The following is a 26756-nucleotide window of genomic DNA, read 5'->3' as shown; positions in this document are numbered from 1 at the left end:
TTGCGACAATGTTTATTGTTAAAAGCGCTATACAAATAAACTTGATTTTGATTTGAATTCTCGCAGCACCCAGATTCTGTTTCCGAGCAGACTGGGCGCGTTGATTGCGCATGCGCGAAACTAAGTCGAGCCTGTAGTGGCAGTGCGCATGCGTTAAGCTTGTTCGGCAACACCGACCTTTCTTTCCTCAAATCATTTGCGTTAACTAAATAGCCCCCTCTTGTGAAACTTCGACGTTTCGCGTGCCAATACGAGTTCCTTTCAGTGGAAATAATGAGCCCAAACCTGTTCCAGCATGAAAACGTACCTATGCAAAAAGCAAATCATGAAGATTTAGTGTGGTTGAAGGATGGATTAGAAAAATTCTAGTAGTCTGAACAAAGCCCTGCCTCCTCAACCTACGTTTGGAATTTTTCTTGTATTTATTTTTTAACTGTTATCTTTATTTTTAAATTAATTTTGATTTGATTTATTTCTAAATCAACACATTAAAACAGTAATCTAAAGGATAACATACAAAAGCAAAATACTTATTTCCAGCATGGTCCTTGGTGTTACACAAACCTATAGACAAGAGACAGACAGACTCAGACTTCAAAAGACATACATTAAATAATTAGGAGGAGAGAAGGACATCACGTAAAACAAAAATCAAATAAATAACACAAACTGCTGAAAATCTATTCAATTTAACAGTGAATGTCCACCTTATTCCATAATATCTGCTTTACCTGTCTTTTAAAGATCCCTCTAGATGTTAGTAACTGTAGGTAAACTATTCCATGCCCTGATACCAGTGTAAAAGATTTTTTAACTGCATTATTTGCTCTAGGCACCACGCAGGAACAGATGCTGGCCCTAGTGTTATGATTGTGCTGCGTGTGAATCATGGTCACATTAGAACATAAATATTTGGGGGCGTAACCATTAACAATGTTAAACATATGGTTCGATTTAAGCTGTTCAACTCTTAAATGCACAGGAAGTAGACCAGCTGTTGTAAACTCCTCCCTACCTACATGAGAACGAGGGGATGCTTTTAACAGGTACCGGATAACGTTGTTCTGCAGCATTTGGAATTTGTTTCTAAGCTTCATTGTGAACCCAGAAAACCATGCAGAGCACGCAAAATCCGCATGACATTGAATCAAAGTTAATACTAATAATTTCTTGAAAGAAAAATCTAAAAACTTTGTCTTGCGGTATAAAAACTTTAACTTTTTAGAACATTTAGCTAAGACTTTAGCTGCAATGAAATCACCTATAAGTGATTGATCCAATGTTAGACCCAAATATGTGACACTATCCTTGGACACAATTTCTGACCCATTACACATCACATTCAAAGTATTTGAATGAGATGAGACTCTCTTTTTAAAATAAATAAATAAATAAATAAATAAATATCCGCCCACTGGACTGGTGAGGCTTCCTGAAAACGTCACTTCCGTATTAGATAGCGCTTGACATTCTGTACAGACCCGTTGGTGATTTGATCTCAGAATGATCGTCTGATGCTTCTAAGTTGAAATAATGATTTGATCATAATCTCAGGCCATTTGCGCTGTTTACGCGGAAGTACTGAGTAGGGGAAAGTGGGCTGCTTTCACAGACATGTGGGTTTTCGGCTATGGATCGCTTATTTGGAAAGTTGATTTTCCGTTTGAGGAGAAGCGAGTCGGTTTCGTTAAAGGTTTCAGTCGCCGGTTCTGGCAGGGAAGTACAGATCACCGCGGAGTTCCTGGAAAGGTAACAAACACATTATCCTTCATGCTGTCATTTAAATCAACATTAACTAGCCAGAATAGTCGCACTGTTGTAGAATGATAAGCACTTTTTCCCTACACGTTGTTTACACTTTATACATTGTTGTCTCATTATTGCGCATTTCCAGCCTGGACGTGTGGTGACGCTAATTGAAGACCCTGAGGTAAATGCACTACAGTATATGGGCAAAAGTATGTATTCACCTGAACATCCCATTCAAGATTTAGTTCCCCTTTGCTGTTATAACAACCTCCATTCTTCTGGGAAGGCTTTCCACTAGATTCTGTAGTGTGGCTTTGGGGATTTGTGCCAGTTCAGCCACAAGGGCATTATTGAGATCAGGCACTGACACAGGGTGAGGAGGCAGGGCTTTGTTCAGACCACTAGAATTTGGAATTTTTCCAATCCACCTTTGAACCAAATCTTCATGACCTTTGCTTTGACACAGGGTGAGGAGGCAGGGCTTTGTTCAGACCACTAGAATTTGGAATTTTTCTAATCCACCTTTGCACCCACGTGCAATGAACCGGTGCTACAGGTGCTCTAGCCCCTGCTGTCCAAAGTGCCCTTTTCATAGGGACTGTTTTGTTTTTATTTTTTAATATTTGTAAAAGATAAGTTAGCTCCAACATCAATATTCTCTACAATTTGACAATGTATGAAATTATAGATTTATAAAATAACGTTTTTCTATGTAAATGCGGGCATCAATCCGTGACGTCATGCATTCAGTGAGCCTCCGTGCAGAAAGCGCATGCAGGCGGTTGACAGTGCGAGGAACGGCATGGTAAGGTCACACTGAAAGTCTCCTTTCATTTCTTATCTGAACATGCAATATTGTGCAGCTTAGAACACAACAGTAAATGCGTAGGGTTGTTTATCATTTAATGAAGCCGCCTAGGCTATATTTAAACCGTTTGCTTTGCTCCATCCATTTCATTAACGTGGCAGATTCGGAAACTTTAGTTTGAACGACGGCGTTAATAACATATTCTAGCAGTTTCGAAAACTTAAGGCTGAATGACGACGTCCACAACATATTCTATCAAGACACACAGAATGTTCAGTTGCAACTGAAATTTAGTTTTGAATAAAGTTAACTTGTGTGAAAAATTTGTTCCAAGTGCCCTTTTTTGAATGTTGAGCCCCTGCCCCTCCAAAGGTCTTTGCACGGCCCTGCACCTTTGAACCAAATCTTCATGACCTTTGCTTTTTGCACATGTGTGTTTTCATGCTGGAACAGGTTTGGGCCCATTATTTCCACTGAAGGGAAATCGTAATGCTTCTGTGTACAGAGACATTCTAGACAATCATGTGCTTTCAACTTTGTGGCAACAGTTTGGAACAGGCCCACATACTTTTGGCCATAAATTGGGGGGAATACACTTGCATCAAAGACTAAGATAATGTAAAATCTCATCATTGTTGTCAAGTCATTAGTTTTCTTTTGTTTCAGACATGTAAAAGTTTTTTCCTTTACCTGACATGTTTCGACGGTGTAACTTCCGTCTTCATCAGAGGGTCACCCGGATGTTGGTGTGTGACGTGCCTTTATAATCAGCTGATGTTACGGAGGTGTGACCTCCCTGTCAATATTGACAGGTCGGTCACACCTCCCTCATCATTGTTGTTGTTGTCATACAGGGCTGCGTTTGGGGTGTTGGTTACAAACTTCCATCAGGCAGGGAGAAAGAGGTGAAGGAGTATCTGGACTACAGGGAGAAAGGTGGATATAGAGTGATGACAGTTACATTTCATCCTAAAGGAGAGGAGCACGAGCCCGTCCAGAACACACTACTCTACATCGGATCCTGCGACAACCCAGACTACCTTGGACCAGCACCTCTGGAACTGATTGCACAACAGATCCTCAGGTCAGTTGGACCCAGTGGAAAAAACACAGAGTACTTATTCGAGCTTGCCAATGCTCTCAGGGAGCTGATTCCTGAAGATTCAGATGAGCACCTGTTCTCCTTGGAGCACATGGTCAAGAAACTTCTACAGGAATCGGCGGAGTGACATCACTACTCCATGCAGCATTTTCTCACATTGGAGGTTCATCCATGTACACACACGGGTAGCTCTTACATGGAGTCTCACTAACTTACCTGCAGATTATTAAAACCTCATTTTATTTAATATTTGTTTCCCTGCTGTAATGTCAAATAAATGCATCTATTTAAAGGTCATAAGCAACAGTCGGAGGAGAGATGTAGAATATCAACTTTACTGTCTAGAAGAATGACCCAAAAAGCGAATTCAATCTTCCTGGTGTCTAATTTGCACCCTAAAATTGAATAAAATGCTTAAAATGTACGGTTTTGCCCAATTTCCGAAGGTTTGTTTGCATCTCACTTATGCGCACTTTCACCACCAGAGGGCAGTCGTCGTGACGTCATTTAAGCCAAACAGACCTGGAGCAGCTGTGTTTACTTGCAAACCGAGCACACGTTTAGGAGGCTCATTTATTTAACCACTTTCTAAATATACTTTTTTTTTTTTTGCGCTGGAGAGAAACATACAGGGCTAATTTAACAATTCAATAACATACCAGGACATTTAATGGGGTTACTCACCGATGCGCACATAATCCCTATAATAGAACGTGGATTCATTTATATTGCTAATATAATTTATTGCTAATATTAATACAAGCATTATACTATTTATAGCTACTCTAAACATACACACAATCATGTTAGTCAATAGCATGTTAGCAGGTAGCCACTGCAAAATCAACTTCAACTTTTAATGGCCACATTATTAGGAACATGTGTCTGTATAAACACGCACATACGTTTAGCACGCAAATGGCATGTGAACCATTAGCATGTAAGCATGCCCGCAGGTATCATTTTAGCGGTGATGTATCAACTTCAGCTTAGTGGCCACTTCATTAGCAACACTTGCGTTCGGACATACATACATACATACACACACACAGACATTTATCATGTTGGCAGGTAGCCATGACAAACTATCCCTTTTGTCTCATTTATTTCCAGAATGATTGTACAGGATTCTTTACTTGAAAAATTGCAAGCAAAGGTAAAGTTTACTTCCAATCCTGTCCTTTTTGCTTAAGCGTTGCTGGTCCGTTTCTTCTTTGACTGCTTGCTTTTGTGCTCGAATTTTGTTGGAACAGCGTCAGGTTTGAGCTTCTCTGTCCAACACTGACACCTAAACTCTCCAACAGATGGGGATTCTTCAAAAATGAATCCTCTTCGAAGTGATCGGAGCACAGAGTGGCGTATTTACCCAGCTGCCAACCCTCTCACTTCACATGCACAATCCACTCTCTCTGCCTCTTCTCCTCTTTTGGAAAACGGTAAAAACTACTACTTCCTGAATCCGTTGTTACAGTTCACTGCACAACAATAAGGCATGGGTTTGTTTGGTTTAAATGACATCACGCGCCGAGTGGTCAAGGAAATAGCCGACAAAAATTTGCCACAATCCGTGCTAACTTATTTTAATTATTACTTATTAGCAATACTTCTTTGGACCAGAAGAAAATTAGAGGTTTTTTTAACATAAGTTTCAAATGTGCATAAAATTTAAAACCGTTGCCTATGAGCTTTAAGCTTGTATGGGTTTTGTTTATGATATTTAGGCACCAAGTAAATTAGTTATAATCACTCAAAAAGGAAATGAGTGTAAACAACTGTATAGGGTTTATATCCATATACTATGATAAAGACCACTGTAGCAGTGTGGTGGGCCTAATAGAGGGAAAATGTATCAGTAGGATAATAAGCAGTGCTATACAGTACCAGTCAAAAAATTTGGACACACTTTCTAATTCAATAATTTTTCTTTATTTTTATTACATAAGAGACACTTCATGTCTTAAAAGTAATGATGAGCTGTCGTTTCTCTTTACTTAGCTCAGTTCTTGACATAATATGGATTACTACAGTTGTGGAATTGGGCTATTTACTGTATTTATTATTTACTGTTTGATCTCAAACACATTAAGAAGGCAAGAAATTGCACTAATTAACTTTTTATGAGGCACGCCTGTTAACTGAAAAGCATTCCAGGTGACTACTTCATGAAGCTGGTTATGCCAATAGTGTGCAGAGCACCATACACACACACAAAATAATTTTTTTTTTTGAATGAGGTGTGTCCAATCTTTTGACTGGTACTATATACAAGAAGCACATGGACATTACAAAATATACTCATAAAGGAGACCAAAAATATACTGAACTCTAATAAACCATCTGTAAACATAACACCAAGTATGGTGTTGACCATTTAGTTTATGTAAAACACTTAAGCATTGAAGCTGGTAGGCACATTAACTAGCATGCACTTCATATGCACTACAAAAAGACCTAGATCTAGCATAGGATGGTAAAATTGGTAATACTCAAAAGGTCTTACAGTAGAAACTTAGGAAATGGAAAAATGTTTGGAAATATAATTGAGTTACAAAATGACCATGTAACCAAAGAACAGATTATGTGTTCCTTTTGTTAAAAACATTTTATTGGCATATTCTTAGATAAAACAAGCAAATGGTACATCTAAAAAAAATGGGGGGGGGAAACCAACCTCACTGCAGTTTTGGCACTAAGCTACACAGTGTTGCCAGTATGGATGTTCCATAATGCAGAACAGGACTATCCATGGTTCACTCCCAGTTGGACTTAAAAGGGTATAATGTAAAGATCTTTATGGGTGTGTATATGAACATGTCAGAGGACACTACTGCTTTTAAATCAATCTGACTTACAAGTACAGGGTGGAACAAGGAGGGGGGAAAAAGGGTTTGTATGGATGGAGAATGCTGTGAGGATCCCCAGTCACATGCCACATAAATAACATGATTAAACTATGAACATGCGCACGCGCACACCACCATGCACTTCAAATGTTTTCAGTTCACACACACAATTCCACTCACTCCTGCCTGGTGCTTCATTTTCATCTAGCAAAACTCTTTTCCAGTAGACACATGTAAATCTATTTGAAATAATTACTTACATTATGCATAGATATGTGCATATGTACAGTATATATATACATACATACACAAATATAAATACAAGAATGAGATAAAAATAATGATGGCATGTGAACTGAGATTTATGCAAGAACTGAATCCCCATCAGACAATAAAGAGCTACTGATCATCAATCACATACTACAGTAACACAAAATGCTATGTCCGTTATGCAATGCTGCTGGTTTTGAAAGGGTCTCGTTTTCACCATACCATACACTGGAGGATCTCAATAGCTCTCAGTGGCTACCTTTAGACTTCATTTGGCCTTGATCAAGAAAGGGTCAATCTAAAGGCTGCTGATTCAAAGTGGACTACATTCACATTGCAAGCTAAAGTGCTCATTGTGGATTTACTGTTCATGTGATATTTCTTAGCTACAATTTAAAGAATACTATTCTGAATCACATTCCTGAACTGACCTGTATATGTGAAAGAATGACATCAGGCACCTCGCCAAGCAACACTAGAAACTACTAATTAGAAGCTGTTCTTAACATCAATGCCAGCTACAAAACAAACCTCTGTGAATGTAAATGCACAAAGGTGAGCCAAGATTGTTTGCAGCTTTCAGTGGAGTCATGGTGACTGTCAATGGAGAGAAGTGTACGACCAGAGTGGTAGAACTGTGCTATACGTGCATTCAGACATAAACTTCCTGCAGAATACCAAGATGAGGAGGACGATTTCCACATTCACTCAAGGCTAGTTGGCTTCATCTAAAAGTACGATGACTGTACACACGGACATCACATTGCCATGTTATATAGATATGAAGGGTAGACAGACTCACACGGTCATAGTAAAAAGTACGTTACGTGAAGAAGTTAAACATGGGCCACTTTTACCTGCAGTGTGAAATGTAGCCATAGTTAATAAAACTGATTTCCTAACAGCTCCATATCTGAACCTGTCTTTGCACCTTCTGAAGAGATGAGATATAAATGGCTGGAAGAATGGCTCGAATGGGAGATCAGATCCACAGGCAGTCGGTCCTTGATCACGCATTCATGTCCACACATACAGAAAAAAAAAAGAAATCTGTACAATAACAGATTGCAGGCCATTTATCCCTGCACAGATAAACCTTAAATATTAAGCATAATAAAAATGCAAAATGTGTGTTAAATCCATACAGTACGTACACAATTTCCCCCTGCTCCGACTCAACAAATTCAAGTTATTGCTTCACTCTGCTTTTCCATGCCTATACTTGTCCTCTTAATATTTGCTTTCTCAAACAGTGCGCAAGTTAAAAAAAACCAAAAAAACAACCCTCCAAAAAGACCCGTTTCACCTGTCTAGGCGTAGTAGCATGGTGACACAAGTAGGTCTGTGAGCACCACTAGCTGGTCATCTGTGAATTGCTGCTTGTGCTCCAGCCAATTGTCATGGTGAGTCCGGCGGAAATTAGATAAAGTCTTTTTCACAGTCATCTAAAAGGAGTTCAGACAGACAATAATGTGAGGATTAATAAAAGCTACAAGAGCTTCAGAAAAGACACAACAGAAGTGAGAGTTGTTAATCTAGTCCACCTCAATAGGTTGTGTGTCGTTGAGGTGGGCACTGAGGTCCATGAGCAACTGTGGCATCCAGGTGGGTACATCATAAGGGCTGGATAGAATGCAGGCACTGAGACCTAGCACTCCGGCATGGCGCCGCACTAGATCTGGAAACACATTCAACTCAATCTATACATGTGCACACCATAGGTTTATGGGTATATAATAATTACAGTAGTATCAAAGTGAGTGCCTTACCAACTGAGGGTATGGTGTCTACAACAGAGCCCAACTCTCTCTTCCTTTTCTTAGGCAGTCTGGTTTTGCATAGAGTCTCAAAATGAGTCTGCATGGAGATGTCCATGGTCAAGAAGTTACATTGCAGGAAACCACTCAGAGTAGTGGCAGCCATTTCTCGCACCTGGGAAGAAGGAAGCAAATGGAAGTGGAATGAGTGAATGAAGTTATTGAGTGTTAACAAGCACAAGTACCACAGAGTAAAGTGTACCTCTAGCTGCTCATCCTCCAGTAGCTTGATGACAAGTGCTCGCACACTTTGCACTGCCTGTTCATTGCTCAATATCATGAACAGGTTGTAGAACACCATTATTTGCAGATAGGTGAGCACAGAATAGCGGGCATGCCATGAGCTGCTCCCTGCAATCTGAGCATGTACAGCACTTAGTACCTGCAACTAAAAACTTACTGCTGAACAAAAATGAATAATTTTAGGGATTAACAAATATAAAAATCAAAGAACAGATCAACTGGGACTCAACAGGTCACTCCTACCATCAGCAGAGTGTAAACTCACTTCATTCAGCACTTTGAGTACCAGAGGTATCTGCTCTGGATAGAGGAGGCCCTGGGACATGAGAGACAAGCAGGTCTTCGCATCCCTCTTCAGTTCATCATAGCTGTCATCATTCTCTACAGGAGCAATCTGTACACATGTAGACATAGAAGGAGGGAAAAACTTTATATACAGCAAAAACAATAGTAAGAGAGAGCAAGAGAAACAAACAGTCATATAGAGCGCAGTAAGACACCGAGTGATCCAACCGTGTGTGATGCACTGTGATTTACAATAAGCACAATATTGTCAAAATATCATAGCTATTGCCATGTGGTACTTACAAGTTAAATACCCACCCCACAGCTGACATTTTCTTTATTGTTTGATAACATTTGTAAATGTAGCTTATCAAATGCCATTTCTATTTCTAAACTTAGCTTATTGTTATGCATAATTTGCATTCATCACTTTTTTAATCCATCACTGATGGACATTTAAAAAAAAAAAACATTTTCTCTCTTTGTCCAGAATTAGAAATTAATTGACAGGATAGAAAGGAATGCCATCTCTCTCACCAATTATACATTATATTAATGGGACTTAGCAGATGATCTTATCCAAAGCGATGTACAACGTACCCAGAGCAGCCTGGGGAGCAGTTGGGGGTTAGGTTGCTCATGGGCACTTCAGTCATTCCTGCTGGTCCAGGGAATCGGACCAGCAGCCTTTTGGTCCCAAAGCTGCTTCTCTAACCATTAGGCCATGGCTTCCTCACAATTATACACATCACAGTCCCACATTTGGCTGCATGTTTTTGGTTAGTTGGTGGGCTGTTTCTCAAAATAGCAATGATATTGGAATTGTTTAAAGCCTGAGCAAAGCTGTCGTACCCACTACATTTGTACCAGCAACACACACACTACAGTATCAGCGCAACTACTGTGCACTGAGTATGACTAGTCCACCCCACCACCCAAATACAGTTACTCTATAGTGCTCTTATTTACTGATAGATGGGTTCGAGGGTGACTATCAGGAAGTATAAGAGTACGAGACTGACCTTAAAAAGCAGAGGCAGAAGCTGGAGCTGCTGAACTACTGGAGTGGTGAAGGAGCGGCCAGCGCTGGCCATCAGCCACTTCAGTACAGTTTTGAGCAGTTTGATGGCCTGAGTTCTTTCATCCAGCTCACCCACTACATTTTCTTCCACTACATGGTTTTGGATCTCCTCTTCTCCTTCCAGCAGTGGTTTCAGGCAAGCCATGATTCTTTGAGTGAACTCAGTTACGTGAGGGGACTTTGTGGGTAGAGTGTTTGGCAGACTGACATCAATCATAAAAATGTATGTCAGCACACTGCAAGACCAGTGGAATAGAGGGTGGCATGGGGGGGAGAAAGAGAAACGGCATTAAGCAGAAGAAAAGTTCAATAGTTCAAAATGAACAAATGAGGGCAAGGCAATGTATTTTTATCCAGTATTCTTACTTGTTTAAACTGGTTTCTCCTGCACCATTTGTTTTTGTTGGATTTTCCTCCAATTTTCTCCCTAATTTCTTGGCCCATTCCCACCCACTAGTCAGTTCTCCCCATTATATAACAGCTACCAGCCCAAGAGGGAAAAGGCCATCATGTGCATCCTCCAAGGTCACATGAAGCTAGCCAGCCACATCTTTACAAACTGCTGCATATGCTGCATCATCGGGCAGCATAACACACACAGAGGAAAGTGCCATCCTCCCCCTTCTAAATGCATGAGCTAACAGATGCGCATGACTGACTAGTGTAACTGTGACTGAGTGGGGGAGAGAGAATATACCACCCCTCTCACCCAGAGAGCACAGCTGACTTTACTGACTTAGTTAAATATAAAAATGAGGGCAGAACACTCATTTAAAGATTAGCCATGTCTGGCTGTCCTGATTGTGGGCATGATCTCAGACTTTCTTTGTTCTACAACTTTAATGCATTTTAAATGACAGATAAATACAGAACATACTTTTACATCATTGAATGGGTATCAAATATGTACACTTTGGTTATCAGGGTTCTTGCAGGATTCAGTAAGTTAAATTTTAGATCTTTTTTAGACTTTTTAAGACCATTATGAAATTTTTTTTAGACCAACACGAAGCATTACAACCTGCCCTACCCCCGCCCTTCCCAAAAAAAGACAATCGAGTTCAATTCTCAAAACAGTCATTTGTATTGGTAAACTGACTATCAGGGATACAAACTGATTCTGTGCTTATTTATGTCATATGGCAACATTAGTACAACATTAGTACATTATGTCACAGCAACAAAAGTACAAGACAATAGAGTGATAAAGGGCATTTGTGTAGTAAATGCAGTCTGTAGGGGTTTGTTTTTTTCCCCTAACTGCAACAGAACTCATTTAAACTTTTGGTTAGTGGTGTTCTGGTAATAAAACAGCGTTATTATATAATGCACTGTTGTCAGATGTTGACTTTCTTGATTGCTCATGTGAACCCCATGCTGCAAACCACAGCATCGCAGACCTCCACTTGCTGTAGCAACCATTTCAACCATATTAACAGTAAAAATGCATACACATCTTTTAAAACTAATAGTTAAAAAACATACGTAGTAGCCCCGTAGCACACGTGCTTCCAGTTAAACAGCAAACTCACGCAAGGCGGCAGCGATTTACCAGTGAAATCAAGTCATACCTTGCGAGAGGTATATAAGGGAGACAGCAGGTTTTTAAGCAGTAGCGGAGCAAACGGGCCATTTGAGACAGAGGTGTAAAATCATTGCAAAATATGAATGCAAAATTAATAAATACTAAATAATAAAGCCAGGAAAGACACACCACTGGGGAGAGAATAATATTAAAAAAAAAAAAGAGCACTGTTAGAAAGCTGAATACGCTGACTGGACTCATGCGCTCCATGTTGTCATGGTAACGTTGACGACATGTAATGTGCACGGTAAGATTGTCTACAGCAAGGGTGCCCAAATTCTTCTCTACAATGGGCCAAAAATTAATTCTGTGGGTGGGCCGCGGGCCAAAAAACGAACGTCCACATTATGTTACCTTACATTTTATTGAAATGTGTCATTTTTATATAGGCTAAGATCATTAAACTCAAATGTAAATGTTTAAAGCAATTAAACACATATTTTGTATATTTATAGTAGGCCTACCTTTATTAATTTCAGAAGATGACAGAACATCCACATGGCTTATTTTAAGAGGTAGAAACATATTTGAAAGGAAAGCAACATTTCAGACTATATTACAAAAAGTGCTTTGGTAGCTTGAACAAGTTGAAAACAGTTGGATAAGGTCCAGGACAACCAAATATACAATTCTATTTAAAAATTAACTAAAATGTGAATTGAGCAATAACACATGCCCTTGTAGCACTGTGCCTTTTAAGCCATTTGAAACCAGCTGGATTGCCCAACTTATGAAACCAGAGAGAATTTACTTTAGACTGAATGTGAAATTAGATTGAGTATTAGGTATGGAATTGGACAATGTGAACTGAGCAATATAGAAAACAACACAACATTTCCCTCATGTTAACTTGTACCTGAAAGTGTCTCAAGGCCAGCCAGCTCCTGTGTCACTTCAAAATCCTCACTGACTCCGCGCAAAAACGCCATCAATTGTGCATAGTCACATATGTCGGTGCTCTCATCGCAAGCAATAGAAAAGGCCGTAAATCTGGATGCTTTACCAAAGATTTGTTCTCTGAGATCCTCAGCCATGTCCTCGATGCGGCAGGTAACTGTGTTCCATGATAAACTAATTTGCGAAAAGGCCCGTGTCTGGCTCGGGGACACAGTCTCTGCAGCCACAGTCAGGCAACTTTTAACAAACTCTCCACATGACAAAGATCTCCCAGATTTCGCTATCATTGCGCTGATCTTATAGCTGGCCTTAGTTGCATTTTCTTGAGCAGACGACGTCTGCAGTAACGTGCGTTGTTGGGCACTGAGCCTGGCTAACAGTTCGCTAGCCTTCTGCTTTCTTATTTCACCACTGTATTTCGCAAACTGAGGTAAATGTTTTGTTTCATAATGTCTACGGATGTTGTATTCTTTCAAAACTGCCACTCTCTGTCTACAGATAAGGCACACTGCCGAGGAATCGATTTCCGTGAAAAAAAAAATCTTGCCAACTATTTTTGAATTTTCTTTTATCCGTGTGCCACTGCCTAACACAGCGCTCCATTGTAACTTCTGCTCCTCGCTTGTGTCATGAGCCTGCTGACAGACAGAAGAGCCAGCAACTCAACAGCGCCCCCCTTGTCCCCCCCTTATAAAACTGTGGTCAGAAAGTGAACTGCAGGCAACTCTTCGAAGCCGTTGGGACAGAAATTCCCAGCGGCTGGCACAGACCTGGCACTGACGGGCGGGCACAGATGGGAAAAATGAGGCGGGTCAAAAAAAAACGGAACATGGGCCAAACTTGGCCCGCGGGCCCCAAATTGGGCACCCTTGGTCTACAGTGTGAAAGCTCTCCGCGCTAATGTGAGCGGCTATTTAACCAACCGTTCCAGCCCAACACAGCTCCTTTTAGCGATAGTGTGCTTCAGCCTATTGCTCGCAGAATATTCTCGTTTTTCATACTTACGGCGGTGCTTGAAAGTTTGTGAACCCTTTAGAATTTTCTATATTTCTGCATAAATATGACCTAAAACATCAGATTTTCACATAAGTCCGAAAAGTAGATCAAGAGAACCCAGTTAAACAAATGAGACAAAAATATTATACTTGGTCATTTATTTATTGAGGAAAATGATCCAATATTACATATCTGTGAGTGGCAAAAGTATGTGAACCTCTTTACTCACTATTATTCGACGCGCTATCCACACTCTTCATCGCACTGCCAACACAACCGCTAACCTTCTCTGACTGCCACAGACTGCATAAACTCGGCGGGAACTTAGAAGGTAGAACTACGGTAGGCGTAGTGGACAAACTGGACCGCTGCATACTTGCCGCGATCATCGGTGATTGAAGTTTTTTAGCAGGCAGACAACAATGCAACCGGCACATTTTTTATTAATGTTTTGCAGGCACTTCTAGGAACGGACTGAGCGGATGTAAGAATTTTAGACTTGGATAAATTAAATTTTAGACCTGGGATGAAAATATGTGTGTTTTTTAGACATTTTAAGGCTTAAAAAAAATTTAACTTTCTGAATTTTAGACTTTTTTAGACCCCGCGGGAACCCTGGTTATGCACACTTAGAGTTCTGGTCTGCCTCTTACCTGCCAATACGCTCTCGTACATTCTTGTACACCTGAGTGAGTTTGGGCTCCAAATAGGTCAGGAGCCTGTGCAGCAGCTCTGGCACCCTCCACTCCTGCTGAGCCAGTCCCCCCTGTAGCACATACAGATGACTGCATAGCCAATGGGGGGAAAGACAACCAAACTTGTTAATGACTTTTAGCAGGAATAAAGATTTTGCATATCACTACATGATGATGTAAACCTCAGCATCTTGTAGACAATACAACATATTTTGGCATATAGTGGACATTATCCTAAATAAAAACTAATACTGGTATTTCTGATGTTTTACACTTTTCTGGCCATAAGCTTCAGGATCATGAATGTTGTAAAATGAATACACTACCGTTCAAAAGTTTGGGGTCACCCAGACAATTTTGTGTTTTCCATGAAAAGTCACACTTTTATTTACCACCATAAGTTGTAAAATGAATAGAAAATATAGTCAAGACATTTTTCTGGCCATTTTGAGCATTTAATCGACCCCACAAATGTGATGCTCCAGAAACTCAATCTGCTCAAAGGAAGGTCAGTTTTATAGCTTCTCTAAAGAGCTAAACTGTTTTCAGCTGTGCTAACATGATTATACAAGGGTTTTCTAATCATCCATTAGCCTTCTGAGGCAATGAGCAAACACATTGTACCATTAGAACACTGGAGTGATAGTTGCTGGAAATGGGCCTCTATACACCTATGTAGATATTGCACCAAAAACCAGACATTTGCAGCTAGAATAGTCATTTACCACATTAGCAATGTATAGAGTGTATTTCTGATTAAAGTGATCTTCATTGAAAAGAACAGTGCTTTTCTTTCAAAAATAAGGAAATTTCAAAGTGACCCCAAACTTTTGAATGGTAGTGTATACACATACACTGTGTAATCACTGGACTGTGAAAAAGTTCATGGCATGCCAAAGTTATTTCAAAGTTTTGTTTTTAACAGTGGCAAGTGAAGAGAATCTTCTGTTTGCTAGTGGGCTACAGAAAAAGGTCTGTGGTCGCGTGTAATGTCGGTAAAATTTCATCTTTCTGTAGCTCTTGTCCACATTCACTGATGGAGGAAGCAGACTCTTTAGTAAAACATAAGAGGTGACCTATATGAGGTCTCTATAGATTATATTAACCTTTTCACATCTTTATTCCAAATAAAGTTTGTATAGATTGGATTTAAATGTAGTGCAAAGTTCAGACCTCTAGTGCCTTCTTACCAAGCATCTACAAAGGATCCCCCTTCTCCACTAAGCGGACATTCCATCAGCATTTCCAGCAGCCAGTGAAGCTTCCGTGGGTCCCTGCTCTCCTACAAGGTCGGACAGTGGTCTGTTAATTTTACTTCAACACTACAATAAGCCACTACACATCAAAAATTTAGAAGTGAGTAATGGAAAGGGAGAACATACACAGGCAGTAGCTACACATGTGCCCCAGTCAGTGTAGCTCTCCACTGTGATGTTGGATAGTGCTCTTCGCATCAAAGGAATCAGGAATTGCCACAGGGCCTCCACCTATGCTCAAGAAGGAGGAAATGAGAAAAACAAGGAAAGAAAGCATGAAAAAAAACCCAAAGAGTACATTGCTTCTACTTTAACTTTTAATGTCATTCTTTAATTCCACACCTGACTAAAGCGCCAGTGCTTGCTGCCTCTCACTAAGCCAGCAATGATCTCAGCCACACACCGTTGCGTACTTTCGTGGGAATCACCAGCCAAACGCTCCATGTAAGGTTTAAGCACTGGCAGGAAGGCATCACTGTAGTTCCTGAATAGACCCTGTTCAATACATCACATACAGTAACAATATGTTTGAATTGACCAGCCTGTTCTGGCCTGCTGACCTAAAAATACATCAACACTGTCCAGTTGTGAATGTGAACATGAAACACACTTTGCAGTTTGGTCTTTGAGCTTGTACCTTAAAGAGGCAGAAGCGACGTGGGTTAAATTTATCTTTTCCCTTGCGGTCCTCGAGTGACAAGAACTCGATGAGCTGATTGATGAACACGGGATCAGAGAAATGGTCATAGATGATTCGTTCACTCTGCAATTGGAAAAGGACATTTTTTGTTAAAAATCTGTGAGAAGAATTATACTCAAGTTCGCCAGGTGGACGTAATACCATCTGACAGACAATGCGTATACCTCATTCATCTCCTCTGGCCTGAGGTCTTTCAGCTGCTGCTCTACAGGAGCATATATAATCATCTTCCTACAGAAAACAGAGGTGGGGGAAGAACCCAGGCTCAGTGGGGTACATATCTTGGTCAGGGTAAGATGGAGTTGGTGAGATGTACATACTTTGGCCAACAGTAGTAACCCCAGTGAGTCTTCTCCACAAAGCAGAAATTGTCCCAGTCCTGCTGAGTGCGAGGCACGCTATCAGCATGATATTGAAGCCAGTCGTTTCCTGGCCTGTCTCCAGCTACCAGTTCCTTTGGCTCCATCACCCCACCTAAACAAAACACTAGTTCCATTAGCTTACTTCATGTACAGCAATAGTTAATCACAGCTAAAGGATCAGCACCTGGATATGAGGCAGGAATAGATAAATTGTAAGCTTTGCCACGTGGCAAAACCAGAATGTATCCAGGTTACAAGTTTTTCCTATTTGTCATTGCTCAGCAAACAAGTCAGTCAATAAACTGCTGAAGTGTAGGGTTTTTTTTACTCCATCAACTCTAAGGAAAGGACATGATGCTTTTAGATTTTCAGTGCTAAACATGATTGTCAATTAGGATGTATTTTTGAACATTACATGGTTAAAAAAAACAAACAAAAAAAACGGGGGGAGGGGGGGCACGCTAAGCAGATTAGAGTGTTCATTTGCTTGTTGGGCAAGCTAATGAATGTGATTTGTCCACCCCTGTAAGAAATACACTGATGTTACTGACAGTGGTGGTTCTTCAGTCAGTCATAGATAGTGCTTACTCACTGAGGTCACTGGGTATGATGTCCACTTTAATGCGGGGCCTCTTCAGCTGCTTGAGGATTCCTGCTACAGCAGATATTGCCATCTAGAGGAGAAAGAGGAAAACAGGAACAGGTCAAAAGCACTGAACATGACTACAGAAAAAAAAAAAATTGTACCAATACTTTGAACTAGCTGCCAAGGCCACTTACCTTGCGCACAACAAGTGCGTCATGATTAAGACTCTGGACAAGGAAGCGCACAGCCGGGACAGGAAGTGGATGGTCATCTCTCAGTAGCAGAGACAGGAAACCAATACCCATGTGCTCAAACTTCCATGGCCTTTGAAGAGAGGTAGGACACATATTTAAACACAATTCATCATGTGCATGCATGCAAAATTTAATATAGGAGTAATGATGAGGGACTAAAATTGCATGGAACTTACAGGTCTCTTTCATTGAGGCATTCTAATAGATCATGAACCAGCTTTTCATAATTCCTGCACAGAATTAACAGGCATCAAAGAAAGTAACAGGACACCACTAGTGTACTCGTTTTATACCAATTGCATGTTTGTGTGTGTGAATGAGTGAGAGAGCGAGTGAGAGAGAACTAACCGCACAGCCTCCAGATTTCTGGCTTGCTCCAAGGCAAGTCCCTGCTCCACTTCCTGTTCTGAGGGTGGACGCATGTGAGCATCAGGGCTACTGGAATCTGCGATCTTGCAGCCAATTTCCACCGTGCTCTGGGGCACCTACACACCCACACACATCTTTTAATCTACACTTGAAGCTGGGTACTCTAGATCATTTTCTCAGCATATTGCTTATTTTAGGAACTCAGGTGGGTGGAGGACTAAAGCTGCTTACAGTGAAGTTAATGCCAATTGTCTCATACTGGCGATGGATTTTATCTGCAAGGTCATCAAAGAGCCTGACAATGGAGGGTTTCTCCAGGGACATGGCAGGATTGAGGCCTGAGCGTACTATGGCTGGCCATGTCAGAGCAATGCAGTCCCAATCATGCAGGTTAGCCAGACAAACACCTCCATGATTCCCCAACAGACAGTACAGAGCACCCTGCAGTGGCACAGAAACAAATGCTATTATATATTGACATCATTTCAGTTGCATGCATGACATCATTACACATTTTAACCTCACAACACTGGCTTTCATTTAGAATTGATTTCAAAAAGATTTTATTGGTATTTGAACCTCTTAATGACTTCACAAATTCATACATATCTGAGTGACTAATCAAGTGCTGGCTTACTGAAGATCTCAAAGCTTAATCACAAGGAAGAAGAAAAAAAAAAAGAAGTGACCTGCACAATCTTTGACTTCTGCACCAATGTTTGGAAACCAGACACAGATTCTGAGCTTATGCTTAAACGCTATTACACTATCGCAAATAAATTTGCACTACTCAGAATGACACTACTCAGAAAGGGGGCAAATTCCTTTGAAGAAAAAAAAATCTGTAAACACAACATGTAGTCCATGGTTCCTGTGTACCTTGATCTGCTGCTGGGTGACATTGGTCCGTGATGGCTCCAGCAGCTCCAGCACCCGAGGAGTGATGTCTCGACAGCAGAAGTTATAAGTTCCCAGAGCAGTGAACAAAACACTCTGAGCTTTACTACGGACCTGGTGGCAAGAATGGTATTTAGAACGGTCACGTCTGTAAGAGGCGTGGTTATTACAAACAGAATTTTTATGAACTCCAGTGTACTTGACTGTAGGTGCTAGTGGACAAACGCAGAAGGTCCCTGAGGAGATCCTGGTGAACAGTTTTGTATTCACAGCCTTCCACTAGAAGCTTACGCATCTGCCAATGGAAGATCTCATTAAAACTACACACTTAAAAGCATTTCTCTCACATTAGACAAAGATGTTTTTTCCATACAACGTTTCATTCACATACAAGACATTCATAATAAATTAATGAAATATATAAGGATACGGATAAACATGTAAAATAAACAAAAGACATTTTATATAACAATATATAACACCAAGTTATAAACACAATAAATTAAAAATTGAAAAAGGAAGTATATTAGAAACACAACTGAGTGCAGTGCATAGCCTAGAACTGAATCAAGGCTACACAGCACAGGAATGCTTCAAGTTAATAACTTGCAGTTGATTGATACCTCGTGTTGCAGAAGTACTCTATCTATGAGTAGAGCTCGTATGTGTTGCTTCTTTCCATGCAGCTAAAAATACAAAACCAATATTTAAAAAATAAAATGCATAGTAGCAACAGTTTTAACAAAAATAACCATTACTTTGCTGTGCCTAGAATTAGAAAGCATTTTTATACCATACAAAAAAGGTCAGTAACTCACTCGGTTCTCCATAGATTTTTTAACCAAAGTGAAACTCTTCCAACGAGAGTCAAACTCATGCTTGTGGGTGCCTTTAAAATGCATGAGGTCATTGATTATCTGAGAGACAAAAGGGAAGACACAAATAAATATACAATTTTATGTTAGTTTACAAAAGGTAATTAAATTAATAGGTATAATAGGCATAACAATTGCAAACATTCACCTTAATGATGGCAAACAGGGACTTTGTGTCATCCTCTGAATGTTCCAGAATGTAATCTAGGTGGAGAACCAAAAAGGGCAAGTTATTTAGTAGCAGAGTGGTAGCTACAAAGAGTAGAGATGAAGGAGTGACAATCCTCTCTGAAAGTATTGGAACAGCAAGGCCAATTCTTTTTTTTCTTTAAAAACACTAAAGACATTTGAGTTTTGCCCCTTTTTCACCAAAGCAGTTCCAGGGCTGGTTCGGGGCCAGTGCTTAGTTTGGAACCGGGTTTTCTGTTTCCACTGACAAAGAACTGGCTCTGGGGCCAGAAAAACCGGTTCCAGGCTAGCACCAACTCTCTGCTGGGCCAGAGGAAAGAACCGCTTACGTCAGCGGGGGGGCGGAGTTGTTAAGACCAACAACAATAACAAGACCGCAAAAGATCGCCATTTTTAAGCGACGGGAAGCAGCAGCTGTACAAACGCGAAGTCATCCATTATTATTGTTGTTGTTGCTGCTGCTGTTTCTTCCGTGTTGTTTTGCTTCGATATTCGTGCCAAGGTTTATGCAAACGTAGCGACGTAACTGAGGTATACAATGACGTAACTGATGTATACAGCGACGTAATGATGTGGCTTCCCTTAGCATCGCGAGCTATGGAAAAGCAAACTGGTTCTCAGCTGGCTCGCAAGTTGAACGAGTTGTGCACCAGCACTGGCCCCGAACCAGCCCTGGAACTGATTTGGTGGAAAAGGGGTATTTGAGATCAAAAGTTGACTATGAGATGATAGACCAGAATTTCAGCATAAATTTCCTGAAATTTATATCTAGAAGTGTTAAACAACTAAGAACATGGCACCTTTTGTTTGAACCCATACATTTTTCAAGTGAACAAACTTATTGGAACAGTATTAGTAATACTAATAACCAGACAGTGAACAGGTCAGCCAAGGAAAACAACTACAGTTGATGACTGAAACATTGTGAGAGCTGTGAAGAAAAACCCAAAAACAACATTCAGTGACATCACCAACAATCTCCACAGGGCAGGGGTGAAGGCATCACAATCCACAGTTTGAAGAAGAGAGCAGAACTACAGAGTCCATACCACAAGATGTAAACCACTCATCAGCAGTAAGAATCAAAAAATAAAAAGAAGAGCCACAAAAGTTCTGGAATCAAGATTAACCTCTACTAAAGTGATGGAAAGCCCAAAGTGTGGAGAAAGAAAGGCTCTAATCATGATCTAAAACACATGAGCTCACTGGTCAAGCACAGTGGAGGTAGTGTCATGGTGTGGGCTTGTATGGCTGCTTCTGGAACAGGTTCACTAATCTTTATTGATGATGCAACTCGTGATGGTAGCACCAGAATGAATTCAGAAGTCGACAAAAACATTGTCTGCCAATTTACAGAGAAATGCATCCAATCTAATCGGGAGGAACTTCATCAGACAATGACCTAAAACACACTGCCAACACAACAAAAACTTCATCAAAGGAAAAAGTGGAAGGTTTTACAACCCTAGTTCCAAAAATGTTGGGAAGTGTGTAAAAAAATGTGAATAAAAACAGAATGTGATGATTTGCAAATCATGGAAACCCCATTGAAAATAGTACAAAGGCAACATGTCAAATGTTTTATTGTTTTTTTGAAATAAATATATGCTCATTTGCAATTTGATGGCAACAACTTATTTAAAAAAAGCTCGGACCGGGGCATGTATACCACTGTGCTGCATCACCTCTACTTTTAACAACACTCTTTAAATGTTTGGAAACTGAGGAGACCAATTGCTGTAGTTTTGAAAGTGAAACGTAGTCTCATTCTTGCCTGATATACAATTTCAGCTGCTCAACAGTTCAGGGTCTCCTTTGTCATATTCTGCATTTCATAATGTGCCAAATGTTTTCAATGGGAGACAGGTCTAGACTGCAGGCAGGCCAGTTTAGCACCTGGACTCTCTTACTCTCAAGCCATGCAATTGTAATATGTGCAGAATGTAATTTGGCATTCTGCACGTACTTTTGCCCCTCACTGATATGCATTATTGGATCATTTTCCTCAATAAATAAATGACCAAGTATAATATTTTTGTCTCATTTGTTTAACTGGGTTTTCTTTATAGATAAAGAGACTTTTAAGACTTGTGGGAAAATCTGATGTTGGTTGTCATATTTATGCGAAATTATAGAAAATTCTAAAGGGTTTCAAACTTTCAAGCACCACTGTGTGTGTGTATATACACACACATACATACACACATGGTTTTTATTATTTATATAAATATGAAAACTTGGATAAAGCACTCACGCAATAGCTGTCTTATGACTTTACAGATAGCATCTCTGTAGTTCTCTCTGGACTCATCTGTGGAAATACCATCAGAGAATAGCTTTTTACCCTTGTACTGAAGCACTTACTGATACATAGTTATCCACTAAATCATGAAATTGTGACTTGGGAAGTATCATTACAGCTTACCATATTCAACCCCAATGTAGAGCTTTGTCTCCTCTAGATTAACTATGCTCTGAACTCTGTGAGGGTAAAGATATATAAAGTATATATTACATCTTATTTGAACCAAAATTTCTACTCAGTGCAAAATATATTTAGAGTACAAGTAATACGAATATTTTATTACAGGTTAGTAACAGGGAGTCCATCCAGAGGGGGCAACATGCAGCCAGCCCCCAGCAAGCAGTGGTGCACAATCGACAGGCTCTGTAGAACATCATCCCTGTATGCAAAAGGACAACATATTCACAACAAAATGTTAAACACAGATCTTTTACTTCATATAGAAGACAGCCATAATTTGAGAAGAAAACTGAATTGTTTGGTGCAAGCTAGTATATGCAACAACAATGTCCCTCTGTTAATTCGTATAGTCAGGTGTTTATATTACCAACACATCACTAAGTTTCACATCACAACACACCCTTGGCCTCTGACCTGCTCATGTTCTGCTCGCCCTGGGCATATCGCTGCAGGCGTTGCAGCTCTGGCTGGAGCAGAAGGTCTAATATATAGAAGATAAAGGCCTTCTCCTCTGCACTAGCCACATGCCATTGGACCTGCAGGTTCCACAGGTCACCTGGACGGCCCCAGTCCTATAGAAGCAGGGGAAATCAATTAATGATTACAAAAACCATGGTTTTGCTCAATCAGAGATGGGGTGTGAACTGTTTAATAAACAGTTTCATGCAAATCATTGATTCACATGGGGCATGAAGGCTAGCCCATATAGTTCAATCCACAGAAGAGCTACTGTAGCACAAACTGCTGAAAAAGTTAATGCTGGCTAAAGCAGAACGGTGGTGTCAGCATTAACTTTTTCAGCAGTTTATGCTAGAGTAGCTTTTCTGTCGGATTGGACCAAATGGGGTAGCCTTCATGCCCGATACAAATTAACGAGCCTTCGACACCCATGACCCTGTCATGATTTCACTGTTGTCCTTCCTTGGACCACTCATGGTAGGTACTAACTATTGCATACCAGGAACACCCCACAAGATGTGCCGTTTTGGAGATGCTCAGACCCAGTCATCTAGCAATCACAATTTGGCCCTTGTCAAAGTCGCTCAGATCCTTATGCTTGCCCATTTTTCTTGCTTCCAACACATCAATTTCAAGAACTGTTCTCTTGCTGCCTAATATATCCCACCCCTTGACAGCTGCCATTGTAATAGCATGTTCAAATCAAATGTTATTTATGTTAATTATCAGTGGTCAATGTTACGGCTGATCGGTGTGTACACACACACACAATATGCCCATCACACTCGTATGCGGATTCCCCAAACTGGTGGTACAATCATCTGATCTGAAATGTATGTGGCCGAGAAAGGCCAGAACACTTCCAATTTAAAACAACACTGGCAAATTCAGAAAACACATGCATCAATTCGACAACGTGCAGACGTATCATGGAACCTGCAAATTGAGAAAACAATTGCAAACACAAAGAACAAAAACAATTATAGTGTACAGCACATGCAACAATTTAATTTGAGAATGTGTCGACTGCCAATTCAGACAATATACACAAAAAACAGAAACACACTGCAAATAGTCACAACACAACAGAAGCAGCCATGTCTTTGTACACTGTAGCATTACAATTTCCCTTCACTAGAACTAGGAGTCATACCTGTTCTGGCATGACAATGTCCCTGTGCATCAGTTCATCTGCTAGTTACAATGATAATTCCATATAAATCCTACAATCAATATGCTTGCTCTCGAGATATTGTATTAACAAGCATCTCAGACGCACACAAACAAACAGACAATCTGAATACATACAAACCCCTGTTATTATTATTATTTCTACTACAGTAACAGTACCTTAATGGGCAGATATTCGCTCAGTGGTCTGTTAAAGCCACCAGGCACGCTGCAGTAGTCTGTGGGGTAGGTGAGGGCCATAGAACGCAGGACATGATGCAGTAGGTTGCAGGCCAGACTGTAACCCTGCTTAGAGCGCAGCCACAAGGTCAGCTGCAGGATCTGCACCAACTCTGTACGGTATGGCAGCAGCTTCTCTCCATCCACACGGGTCACCTGGAAGACAAATGGAAATACATTTTAGACACTTTTCATTCTAACTTTAGATCATATTTTAATTTAATAAACATCAGGCTTTTACACCTCAGAAAGCAGCTGGAGGTTCCACAGCAGCTCCTTGTCCAGTTCCTCTTCATGCAAAACATCCTCATCTAGAAAACAAAAAGCCTTAATGCACACTTGCTCCTCCACACACAGGAAATGGGAAAAAGCTAAGACTGATCTGCTGTACATACTAGTAGTGATGTGACTGATAGCATTGCAGCAGTGGGGCACAAACAGTCTCAAGGATTCAGCTGGATGACACTAAGTGAGAGAGGTCAAATAAAAGTAGGTAGGTAGTTAGGTTTATTGCCATTTTAGCATCTGAGGCTATGTCATGGCAAGAAGGTCTGTTGGAAATATCACCAGTGAATGACAAGAGAATAAATAAAATTATGTGGGTAAGTAGATTGATCATATGTATCATGACCATATGTATCAAGAGTAGGTGAAATAAAGGTGAAAGTGTTAAACTGCTATTGTATGCACTAAATTTCCTTGAACTATATACAGGTCTGGATGCATACCTTACATGCTGCTCTGCACATGTCTGCTAACATTCGACCTGCCACACGTGTCTCAAAGATGTTGGTAGTGGCAAAGTTAAAGACTTTCTCAAGCGCCACCTGTTCAAAAATACCACCAACAGAAACCACAAAAGTTAAAATGCAATTACAAGGAAAGCAGGCAACATGTCCGTGTACAAATTGTAAGCATGACAAAAGACCAAACACCAAGTCAGTAGCTGTGAAGTAGGTGAAGCACAGACCTTGAATATTTCCATGGAGCACTGAGTGAGGATGGTGCTGAAGGTGGAGGACAGGCCAAGCTCCACTAGGCTCTCCAGGTGAGTCATTTTTTCTGTCTCTGTCTCTTCTCGTGTCTGCTCTAGAGTGCTGCTCTCAATCAATGCAAAGCACCTGCATATGCCAGTAAATATCACATTTTTGAGACACACACACACACACACACACAAAAAAAAACAACAACATATAAACAGAGACTATAGCACATTGCTTTCTTTAAATTGGCAGAAAACAGGAAATTAAAAAAAAAAAAAAGGAACAGCATCATGCGGCATTACAACTCCCATACATTTACTTAGTTACCTATCCATAAACTGCAAGACAAAGTCCTCAAACTCAGCCGAGGCTGAACACAACTCTCTCTCCATCTAGAGAAGAAATAAATAATTGAATTATAATTCATGATTTTTGCTAACCAGAACACATTTTTAAACGTACTGTAAAGAACACAACAAACACTAACAATCCTCACCTCTGTCAAGTCATTCTGCTCATGGAGGGCAGAGGAGCAGTCTACCAAAGGCACAAGGGTAGTAAAGGTAGCAATGAACTGGAACGTTATCTAAAACATAGAGGAAAAATTTAAGTGCAGGTATTGTGGTGATAATTCAAGAATTTCCAGTGAACAAAGGTTTCAGTGAAAGGTCAGTTTCCAGGTATGATGTCCACATCATAGTTTCAAAACATTATACATGTCATGGTCACATAGAACTAGCAGCTGTGAAGTCTGTTGAAATCGCTATGAGAGGCATTTAAGGAGCAGCTGTTGTTGCTCTGAACTTCCAGTTGTTTTGATATTTACTTAGACGGGCTAAATGAGGTTCCACATATACAAGTTATTTTAGGATCTGGAAACATACCATGCACTTGCTGAAATCATTGGGGTCTACGCCAGGCAGGGCCCTCATTAGCAGTGGCAACACATGAGCAGGGCCTTCTGGGTAGTGTCTCCCGCCACTCAGCAGGCTGCGAGCCATACCGATCATACAGCTGAGAGTAGCTGTCAGCTGGTGGGGTTCTGTTAAAGTCTCCATGGCAGGGTATGTCCTGCAGAGGGCAAACAGACATATATACACACACACACACACACGTCATCCTCTTGGCCAATCGTTAACTTGGTGGAAACTCCATGCACGTTTAACTAGATTCTGAAAACAGTTACAAAGAGGATTTCTGAAATAAGTAGTAATTCCCAGGTAGCTACAGAGGAATAATCATGCCTTCACTGAAAACTAAATCAAGGTGCATATATCACTCACTTTTCCAACACAGGAGGAATAACCAGTTCTGGTCTCATCAGTGCTAGATTCTGCAGTGCTTGAGCTGCATCCATGCTGCCTGTCTTACTGAACATGGCCATTAGAACTGGTTGTTTCATGCTTTCCACAAACTCTGTGATGTTGTCATCAGTAAGACGATGGCTGTAGGGTATTGGTGTGATCCAGCAAGGCTTCTTGTAACGCTCACGATGCAACCGTCTGACCACGCTTGCTGGCAAACGCTGCAGAAGCTTCATCAACTTCACCTGCACTCAGA

The 26756-nt window shown here is 40.5% G+C and overlaps 2 protein-coding genes across 5 annotated transcripts in view; one reads left to right on the top strand and one right to left on the bottom strand.

Moving 5' to 3' along the window:
- The first annotated feature begins 1454 nt into the window (after window positions 1-1454).
- Window positions 1455-4083, top strand: chac2 (ChaC, cation transport regulator homolog 2 (E. coli)). Of its 2 annotated transcripts, XM_060939008.1 has the most exons (3): window positions 1455-1749; window positions 1895-1930; window positions 3412-4083. In XM_060939008.1, exons 1-3 carry the CDS (start codon window positions 1615-1617, stop codon window positions 3784-3786), a joined length of 546 nt encoding a protein of 181 aa, XP_060794991.1. In that variant the 5' UTR covers window positions 1455-1614; the 3' UTR covers window positions 3787-4083. The 2 variants fall into 2 exon arrangements, with proteins under 2 accessions (XP_060794991.1, XP_060794992.1); XM_060939009.1 differs by lacking the exon at window positions 1895-1930.
- A 2163-nt stretch (window positions 4084-6246) lies between these two features.
- psme4b (proteasome activator subunit 4b) overlaps window positions 6247-26756 on the bottom strand; it is a 38944-nt gene continuing 18434 nt past the window's right edge. For 2 of the 3 annotated variants that reach the window (XM_060939977.1, XM_060939975.1), the window contains 36 exons: window positions 26480-26745; window positions 26081-26267; window positions 25693-25782; window positions 25524-25588; window positions 25184-25334; window positions 24942-25040; window positions 24609-24678; window positions 24457-24524; window positions 24154-24369; window positions 22759-22916; window positions 22448-22543; window positions 22285-22340; window positions 22114-22170; window positions 19819-19874; window positions 19614-19712; window positions 19419-19481; window positions 18995-19090; window positions 18778-18909; window positions 18130-18339; window positions 17878-18014; window positions 17706-17759; window positions 17470-17599; window positions 17282-17363; window positions 16648-16801; window positions 16492-16558; window positions 16265-16390; window positions 15970-16122; window positions 15754-15858; window positions 15562-15653; window positions 14330-14461; window positions 10140-10434; window positions 9098-9226; window positions 8792-8947; window positions 8542-8704; window positions 8317-8450; window positions 6247-8217 (listed from right to left, as the gene is read on the bottom strand). In XM_060939977.1, the coding sequence (XP_060795960.1) occupies window positions 8083-8217; window positions 8317-8450; window positions 8542-8704; window positions 8792-8947; window positions 9098-9226; window positions 10140-10434; window positions 14330-14461; window positions 15562-15653; window positions 15754-15858; window positions 15970-16122; window positions 16265-16390; window positions 16492-16558; window positions 16648-16801; window positions 17282-17363; window positions 17470-17599; window positions 17706-17759; window positions 17878-18014; window positions 18130-18339; window positions 18778-18909; window positions 18995-19090; window positions 19419-19481; window positions 19614-19712; window positions 19819-19874; window positions 22114-22170; window positions 22285-22340; window positions 22448-22543; window positions 22759-22916; window positions 24154-24369; window positions 24457-24524; window positions 24609-24678; window positions 24942-25040; window positions 25184-25334; window positions 25524-25588; window positions 25693-25782; window positions 26081-26267; window positions 26480-26745 (4479 nt within the window). In that variant the 3' untranslated portion in view covers window positions 6247-8082. The remainder of the gene's footprint in view (window positions 8218-8316; window positions 8451-8541; window positions 8705-8791; window positions 8948-9097; window positions 9227-10139; window positions 10435-14329; window positions 14462-15561; window positions 15654-15753; window positions 15859-15969; window positions 16123-16264; window positions 16391-16491; window positions 16559-16647; window positions 16802-17281; window positions 17364-17469; window positions 17600-17705; window positions 17760-17877; window positions 18015-18129; window positions 18340-18777; window positions 18910-18994; window positions 19091-19418; window positions 19482-19613; window positions 19713-19818; window positions 19875-22113; window positions 22171-22284; window positions 22341-22447; window positions 22544-22758; window positions 22917-24153; window positions 24370-24456; window positions 24525-24608; window positions 24679-24941; window positions 25041-25183; window positions 25335-25523; window positions 25589-25692; window positions 25783-26080; window positions 26268-26479; window positions 26746-26756) is intronic. The other variant, XM_060939976.1, reaches the window with a different exon arrangement.

Source organism: Neoarius graeffei, chromosome 14 (genome assembly GCF_027579695.1).
Source record: "Neoarius graeffei isolate fNeoGra1 chromosome 14, fNeoGra1.pri, whole genome shotgun sequence".
In the NCBI taxonomy this organism is placed as follows: Eukaryota; Metazoa; Chordata; class Actinopteri; order Siluriformes; family Ariidae; genus Neoarius; species Neoarius graeffei.
This window is presented reverse-complemented; position numbering and strand designations above follow the sequence as displayed.

What these genes read in the sequence shown, in the direction of transcription:
- chac2 (XM_060939008.1), top strand. Translation starts at nt 1,615, where the DNA reads ATGTGGGTTTTCGGCTATGGATCGCTTATTTGGAAAGTTGATTTTCCG. An exon ending in ACCGCGGAGTTCCTGGAAAG is followed by an intron (nt 1,750 to 1,894) that starts GTAACAAACACA and finishes GCGCATTTCCAG; the next exon opens with CCTGGACGTGTGGTGACGCT. An exon ending in CGCTAATTGAAGACCCTGAG is followed by an intron (nt 1,931 to 3,411) that starts GTAAATGCACTA and finishes GTTGTCATACAG; the next exon opens with GGCTGCGTTTGGGGTGTTGG.